The following is a 20,191-nucleotide window of genomic DNA, read 5'->3' on the forward strand; positions in this document are numbered from 1 at the left end:
ATGAGAAGGAGCCGGTACTGGAACCGGATTGCTGGTGAAGGCATCAAGCTGGGTGTGGAGACACTCAATGGAGGAGGCCAGTGCCTCGAGAAACTGCTGCTGTTCTTGTACTTTGGATGTCAGGCCAGAAATGGCCTGTAGGGCACGCGGCTCTGCTGAGTCCATGGCCTTTGCAAACTGTTGCACTGGAGGTGGACCCTTGGGCCGAGGTGGGGTTGACACAACCCGTAGGTAGAGACCTATGGGTCCCCACCATCGGCAAGTGGAGTGGGCTGATGAACAGAGGCTAGCTGGAGCTTCACCAATACCAGCCCTCATTCCCCGTGGGTTGACCTTTGGGTGACGGGGCCAGCTGGACTTAGGTGGGCCTCTGTATGTCATCAATGAGGAGATCGAGATTAGCCCAGAGACAGCAGAAGGAAGATGGTACAGTCCTACACTGGACGAGGTAGTGTCCTGGAGGCTCAGGTGCCAAAGGAACATGGGCAGACAGGGGGCACCCGAGCAAGAGCAGGCCGTAGCCTGAATAGACCAAGTCCAGGAAGTAGGCTGAAGAGGCATCAAAGAACAGGCTTGATTCTGGGCTGGCAGCAATCTGGAAGCATTGGCAAGCAAGGCTGAGTGCTGAACATGGAGATGGTCAAGCATAGTCAAACGATGCTGAGGTCCGGGTCTGGAGAGAGGCAGCAACATAGTCAGGCAATGCAGAGGTCTGGGTCTGGAGAGAGGCAACAACCTAGTCAGGCACTGCAGAGGTCTAGGACTGGAGAGAGGCAACAAAGTCGTCAGGCAATGTAGAGGTCTGGGACTGGAGAGAGGCAACAATGTAGTCAGGCAATGCAGAGGACTGGGTCTGGAGAGAGTCAAGGCATGGTCAGGCGAAGCAGAAATCCAGGCTTGAAGAGAGTCGATGGCGCGGCCAGGCAAAGCAAAGTCAAAGTTCGTGTAGGCAATCCGAGGAAAGGTGAAGAGCAGGAACGTAGAGGCGAGGAGTCAGGAACCAGGAACAGTGAGGAACAAGAACATGGGAGTGAGATGAAACTCTCAGGAGGCAACGAGTACTTGACCAGCAAGGAGACCTGTTGCAAAGGCAAAGCTAGGGAGCGGAGGCCAGGAGTAAGTACTGGTGCTGCGCTGACGTCATCATCCGTGGCTGCGGCTCCGTTCCTGCCATGGGCCATACTTAAGCATTGGTGATGCACGCACCTAGGGAGGGGTGTGGTGCCATGTAGCAGCATCTCTCCGTGGGCCACGCGGAGAGGCTCAATATGAAGCAATGGAGGTGGTGGCTGGACCGGGAATGCCAGGCACTGTAGCTGAGCCAGAGGCACCAGGGGAGGCCCGAGGATGGAGCTGGCGGCCCACCACCACCAGAGACAAGGAACCAGGAGCTGGAGTTATTGCAGAGAGGTGAGAGGGCCGTGCTGCGGGTCTGCCATGGACGGCATGCATAGCAAGCTCATCTTTAGTTCGTATTTAGCAAGGTAAGTAATTAATTTAAATCCAAATTTAGATACATACATTTACTGAATTATCAAAGTCTTTTGACCCTCCTTCCTAGTGATCCTGACTCACCCTCAGCAGAGAACTAGATGGTGGGGCTAAAGCAAGGTCTTCTTCCCTGCCAGATCCTTACATGCTTAAAACAAGGTAATAAGGGGTCAGTATTTAGTGACCACAGATCAACCAAACATAACCAGGAAAAGTTACCAGGTTATCTTTAAATGGACATTCAAACATGCCTAATTGGCTCAATGTGTGGCTGAATATCTGAAAAAATCTGACATAACATTGGGGGAAGGGAAAATTTAGCCCATTAGCGCAATATGGGTTGGATTCTAAGACATTCGCGCGGGCGTACATTTGTGTGCGCAACCTGGCACACACAAATGTACGCCTGATTTTATAACATGCGCGCGCAGCCGCGCGCATGTTATAAAATCCGGGATCAGCACACGCAAGAGGGTGCACACTAGTGCACCTTGGTGTGCCGAGCCCTAGGGGAGCCCCGATGGCTTTCCCTGTTCCCTCCCCCCACCTTCCACCCCTTCCCCTCCCTAACCCGAATCCCCAACCCTACCTAACCCCCCCCTAACCTTTATTTTATAAGTTGCGCCTGCCTCCGGACAGGCGTAGGTTGCGCGTGCCGGCCAACGGTCAGCCCACGATCCCGAGCACAGCGCCAAATGCTGCTGTGCCTGGAGGTTCTGGCCCTGCCCCTTTTTTCAAGCCCCGGGACTTACACGCGTCCTGGTGCTTTACGCGTGCCGCCGGGCCTTTTGAAAATAGCCCCGGCGCACATAACCCCCCTACGCGCGTAAATTCTCCCAGATTTACGTGCATAGGACTTTGAAAATCTGCCCCTATTTGTCTTAACCAGCTAAATGAAAAAAAAAATTAAATTACAATTAAGCCCCTTTTTTGTCTGGTTAAATGTGTGCACTCAGCAATTTTGTATAAAAAAAACTTAGCTGGACAGTGCAGTTCATTTTAAACTGGTTCAGGTTTTTACAGTTCTAGTCGATTCTAACCAAATAAATCTTATGAATATCAACTCCCACGAGCTTTGAGTGACTCTCATTCTGTTACTGCAGAGTAATACTGTAAAATATAAAGTGCTCGATTTAAAAGAATCACAAGATCATTATCTCCTCCTGCTTTTTGTTTTGGCTCTTCCTAATTTGGCATGGCTCCTTTTTTTTTCAATGTGGGTCTGATATAGTAGTAAAAATGTAAAGCAAAGAGCGAAACCAGAAGGAAATGTAGCCATGAACTGTCTAGTTGCCTAAAAAGTGTATTAATGGGCCTGGCAGTCTCAGTTCTAACAACTTAAGAACGTGGACAATGAGAACATTGCAGAGTAGAGGATGACTCTTAGTGCCACTGCCTATTTCAGTTACATGTTACAGACCAGGGAGCTGGTGAGAGTTATTAGGAACTGTTTACATAAAGGGCCAACTTCTGAGTCTTTGCAATAGATGAAAACGTTACTGAAAGGTAATAGAGAGAGCAGATATGGCTTGGTGGTCAGTTCCCTTGTGCAATGGCAGAATTAGCAACCTAATGCTTACAAACTCTTGAGTTTCTCATGCCCTCTCACACTGTAAGATAGTGTTCAACATTTATGCCCCTTTTTAATAATCATCATTAGAAGACATATCATACTTGTCAAATAAGTTGTCCAGGAGAATGAGGTTAAAGACATGCTGATATCAGCTCATTACATTCTTATTTCTAAATGTGCTGTACAAACAGAAGATATGTGTTTGGAATATAATAGAGAACATCTACTGAACAGAAGGAAAAGGAGGCAGAAATCATTTCCCACTTTATCTGAATATAATATAGTATACTGCATGAAAATGTCATTCCTTTATATAGAGTTTCCTGTGCTACCCCAGCAAAAAAGAAAAAACAAAACAAAACTGGGTTGTGAGTGTGACTGACCAGCCTGTAGTTTAGTCTCCAGAGAAGAGCAGGTAATATGAACATGGGGAAGACTCATGTGGCCAAAACAAAAGCTAGGGAAATACTCAAAACCCTACCAGTTATTCTTCTTCCCAATCCCAGCTCATCACCACCAGTCTCCTAACACCTCCTCCTGCAGCCGATCCACACCACAGACTCTTCCGCACCCTCACCTATCCCTACCACTCTCAACCCTCCCTTTTTTCTCACCTTCTCCTTGTCTCTTCTTCCTCACTTCCCCATCTTATTTATTTTCCCACTCTTCTCCTTATTCCCTCTGCACTTTTTAATTCGTTCCCTTCTGCATGGGCATGCTTTTACTTTTATATTTGCGGCAGGGGGATTAAATACTGGTCCACATCCCCTTAGCTTGCTCTCAATTTCCCCTTGGCCTGCCCTTCTCTGTTCCCCTCCCAGTTCCTCTTTCTATACCTGTACTCCCCAGCAGGTCCCTACTCACACCTCCTTAACCAATACCCACCTCTGCAAGACTGCTCCACCCATCCCTTCACTGCTCCAATCCCTCATACATCCTCAGCATGATAGGCTACCTTTCATTGGCAGGTGCAGTTAAACTCTCGATCTGTGATTCTCCCTCCACCACAGGCTTGGATATGCCTTCCCTGAGCCTAGGCATATTTCTGTTCTGGAACTGCCCCTGCATTCCTATCTCCTGCAGCACTTCTCCCAGCACTCACAGACTCCAGCCAGAGCCAGTCCTATCCCTGCAGAGATGACATAAGACATCCTGCCAGCTTGTGAGGGAGTCAGCTGGGCCCATAGATGACCAAGAGGCCAAAGCAATATTAAGGAAGCACACGAAAATAGCAGAAAAACTGAATACATTATTTTCCTTGGTCTCAGGGATCTATACTTGGACCGGTGCTTTTTAATATATTTATAAATGATCTGGAAAGGGATACGACAAGTGAGGTGATCAAATTTGCAGATGACACAAAATTATTCAGAGTAGTTAAATCTCAAGCGGATTGTGATAAATTGCAAGAGGACCTTGTGAGACTGGAAGATTGGGCATCCAAATGGCAGAAGAAATTTAATGTGGACACGTGCAAAGTGATGCATATAGGGAAAAATAACCCATGCTATAGTTACACAATGTTAGGTTCTATCTTAGGAGTTACCACCCAGGAAAGAGATTTAGGTGTCATAATGGATAATACATTGAAATAGTTGGCTCAGGGTGCTGTGGTGATCAAAAAAGCAAACAGAATGTTAGGAATTATTAGGAAGTGAATGGCAAATAAAATGATGGATGTCATGATGCCTCTGTATTGCTCCCTGGTGAGTCCACACCTTGAATATTGTGTGCAATTCTGATTACCGCATCTCAAAAAGGATATAACTACACTGGACAACTTGCAGAGAAAGGCGACCAAAATAATAAGGGGCATGGAATGGCTGCCCTAAGAGGAAAGTGTTACTAACAATTTGTAACCTATCATTTAAATCAGCGACAATTCCTGAAAACTGAAAGGTGGCCAATGTGATGCCAATTTTTAAAAAGGGCTCCAGGGGTGATCCAGGAAACTATAGAAAACTAATGATAGAACCTAGCAAATGGACAAAATTATTCTTAAAAACAAAATCACTGCCCATATAGATAGACATGACTTAATAGAGAAGAGACAAAGAGGGTTTTACCAAGGGATAATCTTGTTTTACCAATCCTTTAGAATTTTTGAAGGTGTAAACAAATAGATAGATAAAGCTGAGTCAGTTGATATAGTATATTTGGAATTTCTCAGAAGGCATTTGATAAAGTCCCCATGAGAGACTCCTCATGAAATTGCAAAGTCATGACATAGCAGGCAGTGTTCTGTTGTGGACTGGTAACTGGTTAAAAGGCCAGAAACTAGGGCTGTGCAATCGTTTAGGACGAATTAGGCAATTTCAACAAAATTCCTAATTCGTCCTGGTTCGGGGAACACGAAAATCAAACCAAGTTTTTCCGATATTTCAGGAAAATACGGTTTTCGGGTTAGCGCGCTAAGGTTAAAATGAATTTCAAAGGCCTGAACCACGGGAAATACGAAATACGAAATTTCCTGCAGCGGGCCGAAAATGAAGCCCGAACCAAAAGGTTTGGGCTTTGCACATCTCTACCAGAAACAGAGGTTATGACTAAATGTCAGTTTGGTCCAAGAAAGCAAACTGGTAATCGATCCAAGGTGGCTGTCAGCTATAAACACAGGTGGATGGATCGGTGTAAAACATAATTTTATTGAAGCTTGCCCGACTCTGGCCGAGTTTCGCTCAGAGAGCTGCCTCAGGGGCTTTATAGCCACATCAAATGGCTTGCAACATCACAAAGCTATCACGTAGCAAGGTGAAAGGAGATTTTCGCAGCAGGCTTTTTTTGGAAAATATTCTGATCAAATACTTTTATAAGCAAAGCTTTAAAAGTATTAATATTGCATTCCTACTCGCCGCTTTGCATTGGTAAATGCTAAGCGGCGAGTAGGAATGCAATATTAATACTTTTATAAGCTTTGCTTATAAAAGTATTTGATCAGAATATTTTCCAAAAAAAGCCTGCTGCGAAAATCTCCTTTCACCTTGCTACGTGATAGCTTTGTGATGTTGCAAGCCATTTGAAGTGGCTATAAAGCCCCTGAGGCAACTCTCTGAGCGAAACTCGGCCAGAGTCAGGCAAGCTTCAATAAAATTCTGTTTTACACCGATCCATCCACCTGTGTTTATTGCTAAATGTCAGTTTTCCAAATGGAAAAAGATCATTAATGGCGTATCACAGGGATTGGTACTGATACCTGAGCTGTTTAAAATATTCATAAAAGCTCTGAAAAAGGGAAGTAAACAGTGAGTGAGGTGATCAAATTTGCAGTTGATACAAAATTAATGAACGTTTTTAAAATGCAGAGATTGTGAGGAGCTATTAAAAGACCATGTGAGACTAGGAGACTGGGTAAATGAATGGCAGATGAAATTTAATGTGGAAAAGTAAAAACTGATGCACATAGGGAAAAATAATCTCAACTACAGGATTACAGTTCTGGGTTCTGTACTGGGAGTCACTGATCAGCAAAAGGACCTTGGAGTTTTGTGGACAATATTTTGAAATTATTTGCTAAGTGCATGGTGGTGGTCAATAAAGAAATAGAATGTTAAGAATGATCTGAAAAGGAATGGAGAATAAAATGGAAAATATCATATCACAGCCCATGTCCTTTCTCCCACCTTGCATCCCCTTCTTCCTTCTCCCAGCTTCTTTCTCCTTCTTACAGCCCATGTCTCCTCTCTCAGATCCTCTTTTTCTCTCCCATAGATTCACTATAGGTCCTTCTTCCTCTCACAATTCATCCCCTCAATTCCTTCTTTTAGTCTCTCTCCAGCTTCTCTGGTTTTTATAGTCTACTACTCTCCCTCAGCTTCAATATCAGCCCCTCTTCCCTTCATAGATCCTCTCTTGCTCTCCCAGCCAGGATTTCTTCTTTCAGTTCCTCTCTCATACCTCTCATATCAGGTCTGTCTGTCTGCAAGCCTCTCTATCCGCACCCCTCGCCATCTTCACTGCACCTCAGGCTCCAACGGCAGGAAGCCTGTCTGTTCCTACACTACTGCTCCCTTTATAAAGTTTAGGTCCTCTTGGCCTGTGGAGCCGGCCCAACCCCTCCAAGCTTTCTCCAAATATAGCAAGCTCTGGCCCCCCTCCACAGCCCCTTGATCCCATCAGCAACTTGCACACCCAACAATTCTGAAAAACACCCTGACTTCCAGGATCATGGTACAATCATACCACTTTCAAGCAGCATTAAGCCTTGCTGTCAAAGCAACACTTGATGCTGCCTACGATTCTACCACAATCCTGGCAGCTAGGGAGGTTTCAGAGGGGTTGGGTGGGGTAGGAGGATTCTGGTTGGTGGTGGAGAGGAAGAGGGCTGGGGTTACGTGAGGTCAAAGGCTGCTACATTTGGAGCAGCATTACAGCACATGATAGTATGGTAACTCTGAAAACTTGTACTCCAGCTATGCACGTATCATCAGTCGTACTGAATGAAGGAATCACTGCACAGATCAACAAAACAATATGATCTTGTTTACATAACTGATGAAGATGAAGATAGACTTTCAAATGGGGAATAAATAATCTGCTGAATCAAAAGCCCTTTTCATCAGCATCCAGGAGAGCAAATAAATTGTCTCTGATGTAACACATTATAAAAAACAAACAAACAGTATGCCATTAAATATGAAAGCCACTCCATCATTACTGGATCAATTTTATGGATGTTGCTGATATTTTCATAGATTGCCATCCTAATAAGTGTCTCGAAGAGTATTGTAAGCATTTATTTTATTAACCATATTCTTTGTCTGGTGTTCTATCTTAAAAAGCCGTTGGAAATTAAAGTCCCAAATGTGCCTAGCAATATAATGCTCCTTGGCATTCTGTTTTTAATTAATGGAGTTCGTCAGTCTTACAATAAATACCTTTATGCAGAAAGTAAAAACCGGTTCCTACCTGCATTATCTTTAAGGTGCAAAGCTATCTTTGTGTCATCTGGAAAAGAAATCCAAAGTTAAAAATTAGAACATTTTACTTGAGCCGCTGAATGGTATTTTTGTTTGGGTTATATCAGATGGATCCAGGTCATAGATGTAACAGGGAAAAGACAGCAGTCACTTGGCCTAGGACATGGAGCCATCGATAACCTTAGCATTAACCATTTTCAAAAGTCTGCCTTGATTTTGAGAACTTAAAAATATTTAACACATAATTCACTTTTCTATTATATAAATGCACACAGTTTAATATTTAGATATTTACTATGGTGTTTTAAGCTTTAAGCAGGATAATTACTGCAAAGCAATGTGTTTGCCAGGCCTGTGGACAGATAAAGCTCAACACATTTTTTATCACAAAGAAAACAACAGGAACAACAGTATCAATTTTAGGCTCTATGGGGATTTCCCAGATGTGTATCTTTTGATAAAAAGTTGTTCCAGGAATCTTGGGCTCTCTTACTTAGTATTTGAGCAGTCAGAAGAAAAGCTCTAAATCCTAAAAGCTCCTAACCTTTTCTTACTGTTGAGCGGCACTGAAGTCAGGCCTTTTGTGCCACCAGACTCCCCGTCTTATTAAATCTTCAGGTTCAGGCTCAACTCTGCATCTGTACAGAAACTAAAACTGATATTGCCAGAATCCCTGTTTCATTGCCAACCCCCCCTGGAAGCAATAACATAAATTAGACTATTAACATTTTAATCTTATATCATTGTGTTGTAATTAATTGCAATTCTTCTGTATTGTAATAGATACTGAGAATAGTTTTCTGTAGAAAGCTATGAACCATTATGGGGGAGACCTGTATGGCGCGTCTAATGCTACCATAAGCTTGCTGGGCAGACTGGATGGGCCGTTTGGGTCCTTTACTGCCATCATTTCTATGATTCTACGTTATGTTCTATGCATATAGTAATAAAATAGAAAATGACACATGAAAACAGCAGAATTTTGCTTAGCAGAAAGTCTGTATATGCCAGACACACAGAAGTTCTTCTTTCTGATTTTTTTAGCAAAATATCTTAACTTGAAGTCACCTGGGAGAGGAGATGGCCTAGGGGTTACAGTAATAAACTAGGAGCCCCGGCAACCAGGCTTTCAAATCCTGCTTCACCCATCAGCTCTTATAGTGCTCCTGGATAAGTTACTTTCCCTCCTGTTGTCTCAGATACCCACTTAGATTAAACATTTTTTCCTGTACAGTGACAAGGCAATGCATGTTTGTTTTTTGTTTTTTTTGTAATACAATGTTGGATGGACATCACATCAATAGTGATGCAAGTTCCCTCAGCCAGTGCTGCTGTGTTCACTATTTGGGCTGGTGCAGCAGTAGGGCCAGTAGCAGGAGTGGGAAGAGTGCAGCAGGTGGGTCCTTTAGCAGCACTGGAGCCAGCAGGTCTGTGAGGCCTCAGTAGGATCATGGCAGGCAAGGCCAGTATGGTGGAGCATCCAGCAGGAGTAAGGTGGTGCCATGGTACTTCTAAGTAATTATGCTGAGCACGGCCAAAAGTGGCAGAAGAGCCAGTGCTACGTACAGGGCCAGCATCAGCAGCAAGAGAGGGGGTGGGAAAGCCTGGCCTTGGGAGGCACTGATGTGCAGAGAGGGAGGACAGCACAGGGTTTGGGCAAGGGGGAGGGCTGTAGGTGAGAGGTAGATCTGTGCTCAACTGAATGAAACCCTAAAGTACCAGGAAGTCCATCTTGCTGACTGGCTGCAAGAATGAATCAAGAGAGGCCACTGTGGATGGAGGGAGACTGTGGAGGGAGGGAGGTGGTTGTGGAGGGATGATGGAGGAGAGAGACAAAAATGGAAGCGGTATGGTTTGAGGAAGGAGAAAGGCAGGGTGAGATAAGAAGGAACAGAAAAACAAGACAAAGAAGATCTTCAAGAAAAAAGAAGAATGGATGAAAAGACATAGACACAGATGCATGAAGAGGAGATTAAACAACAATGGAAAAGAAAATATCCTCACTGGAAACAGAAGTTAGAAGAATTATTAAATCATTCTGTGGCACTTCTATATAACATTTCTTTAACCCCTTTATTTCTCTGTAATCTACTTTAGAGTGGCTGTCTTGTCATGAAAGGAGGAATGCAAAACTTAAATTAAATTAAAACTTTGAATTTGCTACACATAATTTGTCTAGTTTAACGGTGACAGCTGCACAGAAATGTAGCCATAAAGTATTTCCTGGTAAGTTGTTTTACAGTGCCCTGGATGGAATAGGGGGCCACATAAGTTCCAGAGTAAATAATTTAAATGAAAATTCTCAAGTCACCAGTGCGCTCCAATGGAGCGCACTGTACTGTATCGGCATGTATGGAAGGGAGGAGGAAGGAAGCATCCTAGAGTACAATATGGGAGCTGTAAGAGATTGATGGGGAGGGAGAGGCGGATGGTGAAAGTGGCTGAGATGAAGAGGGGCTGAATTCTGGTGATGTGGGAGAGGGGTACTAAGAGAGGATAAAAGTCAGTGGGGATGAAGAAAGGGTTGAATGCTGGGGGTGGGGGAGCATAAAAATGGGAAATTCATTTAGTATCCTTCTCCATCTTCCTGAAATATTCAATGCAAACTTGGGCTGTCTGAGGTAATGCAAGAATTAGGGTGTGTGTGTGGGGGGGGGGAGCATGAAAATCATATGGAAGGAGGGGATCGCATTTTCAACTTATTCAACGTAGCTACGTTGAATATGTTGAACCTAAATAAACACTTAAACCCCCACCCTCCTGACCCCCCCAAGACTTACCAAAACTCCCTGGTGGTCCAGCGGGGAGTCAGGAAGCCATCGCTGTTCTCCTTTGCGAGGAGCACGTGACGTCGGCGTCACGTCGGAGTGACGCGGACGTCACGTGTTTCTCCGCGCCTCCGCTCCGGGACCCCCGTTGGACCCAACCGGAACTTTTGGCCAGCTTGGGGGGGCCTTCTGGCGGTGGAGCCTAAACTTCAACATATGTGTTAGGAGGATCCTCTGAGTATAAAAAGCATACTTGAGGTCCACACGAGTTCAGTCTGCCCCCAGCCTATTTCCTGTGTCCCAAAGGGTGGAGATTCAGATGGGGGCCTCCAAAAGATCTAGCCTCTGCTCTTCGTACTCCTTCTGATGTGACCTCTCATTAGGAAAAGTCTGATGCTGAAAAAACTAAACAGGCTAATTTATCCCAGCTTCAACCACGAGGAGGGGTGGCACTAAACCTCACCAACCAAAAAGCGGAAAACACTTTCCAAGTCCAAAAAGTTCCTCTGAGGTGATAAAGTCAGTGTAGTCCCTTCACTGGCAGGGAGAGGAGCACACAGATTTCCTTACCCCCAGTTTCTGGATAAGGGGCTTGTCCCTCACCAGACAGGTTCAGGATCTCATCACAGAAAAACTCCAAAAACTTTGCTCAACTAAAACCAAAATCTATGTTTTTCTAAACTGGAGGCAGACCCTGAAAGGCTAAGGGTGCACTGCAGGGATCTCCTAAAACAATAATCAGCTCCCAAACCATTTCCTTATTTTCCAGAAGCGAAACCAAACTGTCCACACTCTATAGACCACTAGCCCCCTGTGAATGTACCAAAATATCCCTCAGGTTTTGGCCACGTCGAAAAGAAAATCTTAAGGGAAAATTTAAACACTCGTGTAATACTAAAATATGCCAATGACATCTAACAATAGCTGTGAGGTCACGGGAATGAGTGGAGAAAGGCAAAATGCAATTTATATACCCATCAGAAGATCGGAATTGGGGCAAAAATCCGAACTAGGATAATAGAACTTCGGTCCAATATTCACACTAGCCATGAAACGGCCCCTTTGGTACCTCATTGGTCCTCACATCATGAGGTCCCCCATTCCTCCTCCATCACGAGGTGGAAACTTTGCAGAAATTCTGACATGCAGGGAACAAAAATGTATTTTTTTATTGAATTGTTTAGCCCCGATGGGACTTAGCAATGAAATAGAATGGTTCCGCTTTATTTGATTGTGTTTTGTCTGCCTCATGTATGCTTTTTGATTGGTTGATGTCATCTGTGTTGGGGCTCTCTGATTGGTGCTCTTTTTCGCGCCATAATACATTCCTTTAAATGAGTGTTTCTGTTAGCATTGCCCGCTCTCCTCTGATTCTAAATTGGACTTGGCTTAAGGTATGTGTCCCGGCGTTAGAATGTTACTTTGCCCTATGTTTACAGTCCTTAGTTATCACTAATATATAACTTTTTGTTTATTTTTATTGGTTGAAATTATACATTGTGTTCAGTCCCTCCCGACGCAGCTCTAAGCTAAACACGGTCCCTGTCGGGGGACCTGGTTGAAAACTATGTCATACTGCATTGAGCTGTTAGAGTAGCCGTTTGTGAAAAAATAAAAATAAGGAATCAATTTCCCTATCTTTCAACACTCCGAAGTTTGAACTGTTTGATTATTCTGCTCTCTTTCTTGTGTGTGGATTATATTCTACTATAGCCAGGTAGGTTATAAAAAAAAACCTCTTGGGCCAACAGCGGCCTGATTCCCTGCACACCAACCCCCAAAATAAAAAAAAAATGTGGGGCTTTATTATCCATATCACCCCCTTGCCCTTCTTAAAAATGAGGGCTAATACCCCTTCCCAAACCATCAAAAGCTTTTCTTAATCCTCACTGGAGCGGTTGAAGCTATAGCCTCCTCCAAAAATGTAAAAGTTTATGCTGGGGAGCCAACAGCCCCCCCCACCCCCCACCGCATCCCCACTTGTCCCTTTGCCTGAAAAAAAAATGAAGAACCCGACTATTCCCAGCTGCCAGTAGTCAAAATCGTGTGGCGGCGACACCCCTTTCCAAACCACCTGAAGTTACAAGATATCTGCAACTCCCCAGCCCCATGTCATCCCCTCCAGATCTCCCTCTCCCACTATCCACATTGCTGTCAGAGCAACACTAGAAGGTGCGTAGACCACCCTTTCAGCATCCTGATAGCAATTGCAATTATTGTCATTGGTAGAGCACTGAGGGGTGCTTAGCTGGCCAGAGCTTCTGGCCTCCCAGCTAAGATTTCCACTCTTTTCAAGTGGGCCTGGTTGTAAGTGGAGGGAGAGGGACTCGGAGGTGGTGGTGGCAGTTTTCAGCTATCTTATAACATTGGGCAGGTAGGAGGTGGGTATCGCCTCTGCATGATTTTGGTTACTGGCAGGCAGAAGCCATGGAGCCCTTCATATTTTCAGCAAAGTGGGACAAGGGGTGATGCCTGTCAGGGCTGGCGGCCTCTCATGTCATAACATTTTTACATGATGGGAGAAGGTTTGAGCTTTACCTCATTCAGGGGGGGGAACCTAAATAAAAAATAAACTAAGACATTGCACAAAAAAACAATCCCAAACCTTGAAATCTCAATACTGAACTGGGATTGGCCCTTCAAACTGGTTAATCTTTCTTGCCTCAGTTTGAGCTTATAACACTATCCAATATTCTAAAAACAGAGGTAACCCACTAAGGTTATATTAGAGAAGGACAATTCAAAATCATGGTCCCATAGTCAGGGAATTGAATATGAAAATACTTAGTTCCTAGTCTGAACTAAGTGCACCAAGATAACAGATGGTACTACCAGGTCACCCTACCCTGGGATCTCAGGGGTGATCAGGTAAATAAGAGAACATCTGCTCCTGAAGATATACAATGCCTAAGATGTGCAGGGCTTTAAAGGCAAAACAAAAGGACTTAAACTGTGTTCAAAAGCTCATAGGAATCCAATGCAATGACTTCAGAATTAGCTTAAAATGTTCCTGTACAGAACTAGCAGTTAATGCTCATGCTGCTGCACTCAGGATTCTGCAAAAGCTGGAGCACCTTGAATAGGAGATCAAGGTACAAAAGGCTGCAGTAGTCTAAGCAAGACATTAAGGATGGGCATTCAGGAGAAACAAAATAGGAAAAGAGACAACATTTCCTATTTCTTTAATTTTCTTCTCAAAATTAAATGATTGAATATCCAACAAACCTTTTGTTGGTTTTCACGTTTTGTTTTTAAAACAAAAACAAAAATAAAAAGTAATCCATTGGGTCTATGTCCAGGCCTGAAGCTGGGGCCTCACCTAAGGAATAGGCTGATGCCCAAAGCAGGGGCATGGGCCTATGCCTAAGCATGATGCCAAGGCCTGAGCCTAGGCCTAAGCCCAAACTGGGGCCCCACCTAAGTGTAGGCTGAAGCCTGGTGCAGGAGCCACAACTAGGCCCAAGTGCAATGCCAGGGTCTCAGCCAAAGCCCAAGCCTGACACCTGGGCATTGGCTGAGACCCACAAAATTGTCTCCACTTACCTACTCTATCAGGGATCCAATGTCACAGTCCAAGTAGGGCCCGACTCTGGGTCCTAGTCCGGAGGCCAGGTCCCAATGACTGGGGCATAAACCTGGACCCAGGCCCATTGCTAGAACCTAGCCCAGAGGCTGCATCCTGACACCTGGGCCTCAGGCTAGGCCACAGCCACAGCCCGAGCCCTGGCCTGATGCCAGGGCCTGATTTGGAGAACGGGTCCCAACATTGGACCCTGGTCTGACAAGGGGGCCTGATATGTAGGCTGGGTCTCACTGTCTGGACCTCAGGCTAGGCCATGATCCAGGCCCTGGCCCAGGCCCATTCATAACTGCTGTACACAAAAATAGCAACTTCCGCTGAAGAGAAAGCATCCAGAGATCTGGTGTGTTCCCAGCGAATGCCATCATTTCAACAATGAAGAAAGAAGACAGCTGATAGTGAAAAGGACCTCAAAGGCATGGGATTTGAGCATGGGTATGACCCTGGGCTGAGGCCAGGAATCAGGACTCGGCCTCTGGGCTGGACTCTGGCATCGGGCCTGAGTCTGGGCCCTGGCTCAGGCCATGGAACCCAATCTCCAGACTGGGCCAGGGCCCAGGTTCCGGCCTAAGCCAAGGATCAGGTCTCAGCATTAGGCCTAAGTCTGGGCTGAGGCCCTTGAATTGGGACCCAGCCTCTGGACTGGACACCGGTGTTGAGCCTGGGCCCAGGCTGAGGCCAGTCATTGTGACCTGGCCTCTGTGCAGAATCCCAGCATTGATCCTCGATCCAGGCCAAGACCCTCACATTGGGACCCAGTCTCCAGACTGCGTCCCAGCCTAGGCCTAAGCCCTGGGGTTGGAAAAAAGCCTTCAAGTCTTGGCCTTCCATATCCCCTAGGCCAAGGTCATGGCCACCTACTGTGGCCTAGGCCTTCGCAAGTTTGAGGCTTCGGCCTGGGCCTAGGCCTTGTCATTGGATCCCTACTGGACCAAGAAAGTAGGGTCCTAGGAGGATCCTGGCCACCATATTTTTTTGGGTGGGGTGGATGGGTGGTGGGGATAGGAGGCCTCAGGATGCCACTTTTTAAAATGTTTATTTCATCTATTTATTTATTTATTTATCTATTTATTTATTTATTTGAAAATGTTTCTATTCCACATACATTCAATTACTCAAAGCAGATTACAGTAAAAACATACTAATTATTAACAGAAGTAGTTATACATACATGTTACAAAATAAAATATGGAGCATAATATAAGAAAGCAAAAGAAAAACATTAGCCTATCACAATAAAGGGTGGTAATTTGTGAATTTAAATGCCTTCAAAATCCATTCTGAATAAATGTGTTTTTATGACTTTTTTGAAGGTTTTGCTGCATGAAGTTAAATGTAATTGTTCTGGAAGGGAATTCTAAATTGCCAGTGCTGCTACTGAAAAGGCTCTCTCCCTGGTGATGCCAAGCCATGCTACTCTAATCGAGGTTACCTCAAAAAGATTCTTATTTTCAGATATTAGGACTCGACTGGATTTGTAAATTCGGAGTATAGTATTAAACTATGAAATAGATTCATTCTGCAGAAGTTTATGAATCATTGTAGCTATCTTGTATTGGATTCTGAACTGGATTGGGAGCCAGTGTAAAGCTATGAGTGTGGATATAATATGTTCTCATATTTTTATTCTGCTGAGTAATCAGGCAGCAGAATTTTGAACTATTTGAATTGATCTTAGTATAGTATTGGGCAATCTAACCAATACTGCATTGCAGTACTCTATACTGGACAGAATTAGAGTTTGGAGAACTGTATTAAAATCTTGTAGGGTTAAGAGAGGTTTCAGAGTTTTGAAATGAAATAAACATTAAATGAAATGAAATTTGTGAGGAAAACCCCTCTAAAATCAAAATGAAAAACCAAATTAAAATTGTACTTATTTCCATCCCTACAAGACATTACTGCAGCAAAAATGAAAACTGCCAGGTATTCCTGTCTAAAATAGGATCTCAACTGCTGGACTATATAAAGATGATAGTAAGTGCTAGTGATGTGCATTCTTTTAAAATGAATGGTGAAATCTGACAAATTAGGCCATTTTTGTTTCATCATTCATTGTGCTCCAAAACAAATGGAGGGCACCCATGAAAATAACAAAAAATTTAGTCTCCATTCATTATTGTTTCCTATTATAATCTATGGGCAAAGTGAAGCTGCAGATGATAACCCAGCATAGTGTTTTTCTATTACCATAGCAACCAACCATTCATGTCACAGTTTACCAGTTTCCCTAAAGCCAGGATGAGAAAATGCAGGGAAAAAGACAGAAATAGGACCAATCAAGGTCAAGCATTGCTTAACCAGCCTTAGCTGGTACCTGAATTACATTATACTGATTTTCTCAAACTGAAAGGTTTGACAATGTACAAACACCATTTTAAGATCACTTCTGTGTTGAATTTCACAACAGAAGGTTGTATTTTCTGGAGCTCTGTCTAAGTGAAAGAAAAAGATTAAAAAAGATAAAAGAATGAGAGAAAAGAAGGGCTTTCTTCTTATCTTTACTGCTGTGAGGCTTACTGTATGAGAGAGACAGACACTGAAATTCTGTCTGTCTGTTCACTGGGGTAGGGTAGTGGAGAGAAACAGTGGACAGGGTGAATTTAATGTCTTTGGCTCACTTCAGTGCACTGCAGTCTAGTCTTGTAATGTTCTTCTTCACCTGCTATTAGCAGCAGAGGTAGCAAGTTTGCTTACCATAAATGGTGATCTCCATAGGCAGCAGGATGAATTAGCTATGACATGTGGATGATGTCATCCATCAGCACCAAACGGACCCAACCCACTAAGCTTATAGAGTTTTTGCTCTATTGAGCATCCATGTGAGCATTACCTCATAAGTCCCCACAGTTGAATTTAGAGCTAATTCTAGCTAGGAGGTGAGTGGGTATTTAGCATGGTTAATTCTACGGAGAACACCATTTATGGTAAGTAATCTTGCTTTCTCTGTTGACAAACGGAGCTGAATTAGCCATGACAAGATATTACTGGCATCAGTAGCATGGAATCTTCTTAGTGTTTGGGTACTTGCCAGGTTCTTGTGGCCTGGTTTTTCTTCTGTTGGAAATAGGATGCTGGGCTTGCTGGACCCTTGGTCTGACCCAGCATGATAATTTCTTATGTTCTTATGAGGAGTTCCAAGCTGAGGGTTGTAGCAGTGCTCTTACTGAATAAGCAACCCAGAGCCCAATGTGGAAAGTAGACTACTGAGTGAATAGACTATGCAAAACTGCTTGTCCAAATCTACTGTTACTCTTTGAGCAAATGTCTAGATATAATGGGACATTAAGGTGTGTGCTGATGACCGTTTTTCAGCTTTGCAAACTGGGGATTTCACTGCACAAACCGTCCCAATAATAAAGTTCAGTCTGTTAAACTACCCACTGCCTAAGGTGTCTTGCTGTGCACTAATGTAACGTGTGTGGTGTGCCCACACACACAGCTTGCTTGTAAGCACAAAAGAGGCAGACTGGGGATTTCACTGCACAGATCATCCCAATAATAAAGTTCAGTCTGTTAAACTACCCACTGCCCACTGTCACGGTGCCTTGCTGTGCACTAATCTAACTCGTGTGGTGTGCCCACACTCACAGCTTGCTTGTAAGCACAAAAGAGGCAGACTGGGGATTTCACTGCACAGACCATCCCAATAATAAAGTTCAGTCTGTCAAACTACCCACTGCCCACTGTCACGGTGCCTTGCTGTGCACTAATGTAAAGCGTGTGGTGTGCCCACACACGCAGCTTGCTTGTAAGCACAAAAGAGGCAGACTGGGGATTTCACTGCACAGACCATCCAAATAATAAAGTTCAGTCTGTTTAACTACCCATTGCCCACTGAAGCCCAGTACACAGAGAGAATGAGTGAGTTGAATTAAACAAACTCAGTTTTAAAAAGCTGAAATTGTTGGCACAGCATGAAAATCGATGAAATATATTTTCCAATGCAAATTCTAGCAAAATTGAATATATCTCTCATAGCCACAACAAGCAAATCGTGCTTGCTTGCAGCCTAGCCCAGGGGGTGAATGAAAAAAAATGGCACTGCTAGCAGCTTCTCTCCCTGGCACACAGAGACCGTCTCAGATCACCTAAATAATAAACTGCTTAAAACACAAACAGGGCTAGCTGGCACTGCAGCAAAATAAAGAATAAATAGCTTTTTTTTTCTCTTTACTAACTAGCCTATCTCTCAGTGCAGCCTCCTTCCACAAAGCCCACCTCCCCATACCACCCCTGCAAAGAAAGTATGTGGCATGCCTCGTGCTGAAGAATATATAGTGCTGGGTCATCTGTAAAATGGTCACTGAGCACTGAATGACAGTGCGATTGGCTGCATTCAGTGCATTTCACAGAATGTAAGTGCTGATACGCTGCATTCTGGTATGTGTGCCAACCTGTCTGACCCTTTCCTGTGAGTCACTGATGACTCACAGTAAAGGGCTGGTTTTTGGCTCTGGATACTGCGAAATGGCGTTCTTTGGGGCGGATTTTAAAAAGGATTACGCGCGTAACCCTTAAAAAAAACCCCAGCGTGCGCTGAGCCTATTTTGCATAGGCTCGGTGGCATGCGCAAGCACCGGGATGCGTGTATGTCCCAGGGCTTGCAAAAATTGGTGATCCGGGGACGGGGCCGTTGGCAGGGCCGCGGTCCAGGTGCGGTAGCCCTGGGACGTGCATATGTGCCAGGGCTTGCAAAAATTTGATGGTCCATGGATGGGGCCATGGGCGGGGCCGCGGTCCGGGGGCGGTAGCCCCAGAACATGCGTTTGTCCCGGGACTTGCAAAAATTGGCGGTCTGGGGGTGGGGCCGCGGTCCGGGGGGCAGTCCGGGGGCATGGCCGAGTGCCCCGACACAGCGGCCTGTGTTGGGGCCTACAACAAAGGTAGTGGGGAGGGGACAATTTAGTTAGGGCTGGGGGGTGGGCTAGATAGGGGAAGGGAGAGGAAGGTGGGGAGGGGGGCCAAAAAAAAATTCCCTCCGAGGCCGCTCCAATTTCGGAACAGCCTTGGAGGGAACGGGGAAAGCCATCAGGGCTCCCCTCGGGCTCGGCGCACGCAAGGGGGTGCACATGTATACACCCCCTTGTGCACGCCGACCCCGAATTTTATAGGAATTAAAATTAAAATTGGCCCCTTCAAAATGGCTGCCAACGAATGCAATGGATGATAAATTATATTCGTGGGAAGGCGTAATACGTTTCGCCTCCCCACGAAAATAACGAATAGGGACATATATGTTGCGGATTGCCGATATGGCGAAAATGAATGCACACCTCTATCGCATGCATTAGGGTATTACAATTTGATGAATGACCCTGAAAGTTAGCAATCTGCAATAATAGTCAAGCAGGGCAACAAGTACTGTTTTGGTCCCATGACATTTTTTGACAATTTGCTGTCTTCTGTCCAGCTGTGAGACCATCGGAAACCATGCAAGTGTTTATTTGGATCATTCTGGTTTTGGTAAAAGGATGAATAATGTGCCATCCCACAAAGGAATAGCAAATGAGAAAGGTACAGAAATTTTGGATTAAAAATAAATGCAGAAAGATACAAATAGCTGAGCAAAAAACAGGAAACCATAATTCATGATGCACGGATTTTGAATGGGCTCATTTTTATATCCTAAGAAATCAAAGCTTTATGTAGTAATCTACCTTCTGTTGGCAAGCTGGTTGGAAGTTGTGATGTTGTAAGTCCTTTGGTGGTAGTTAAATCTCTGAATCTCATAGTCGTTGCTTGTATGGGTATTGTAGTATGAGGCGAAGTCTCAGTTGCCTCTGTGGCCTTCTCACAAGTCAACTCCTTTGTCTATTGAGAAATATTGACAAAAAAATAAAAGTAAAAAGATTTCAGTGAC

At 44.5% G+C, this 20,191-nt stretch overlaps 1 protein-coding gene across 3 annotated transcripts in view; it reads right to left on the minus strand.

Moving 5' to 3' along the window:
* PLXDC2 (plexin domain containing 2) overlaps positions 1-20,191 on the minus strand; it is a 968,372-nt gene that overhangs the window by 49,555 nt on the left and 898,626 nt on the right. For all 3 annotated transcript variants that reach the window (XM_029588733.1, XM_029588732.1, XM_029588734.1), the window contains 2 exons: positions 19,989-20,142; positions 7,970-8,008 (listed from right to left, as the gene is read on the minus strand). In XM_029588733.1, coding sequence (XP_029444593.1) covers positions 7,970-8,008; positions 19,989-20,142 — 193 coding nt within the window. The remainder of the gene's footprint in view (positions 1-7,969; positions 8,009-19,988; positions 20,143-20,191) is intronic.

The sequence above is a fragment of the Rhinatrema bivittatum genome, chromosome 2, assembly GCF_901001135.1.
Source record: "Rhinatrema bivittatum chromosome 2, aRhiBiv1.1, whole genome shotgun sequence".
Taxonomy (NCBI): domain Eukaryota; kingdom Metazoa; phylum Chordata; class Amphibia; order Gymnophiona; family Rhinatrematidae; genus Rhinatrema; species Rhinatrema bivittatum.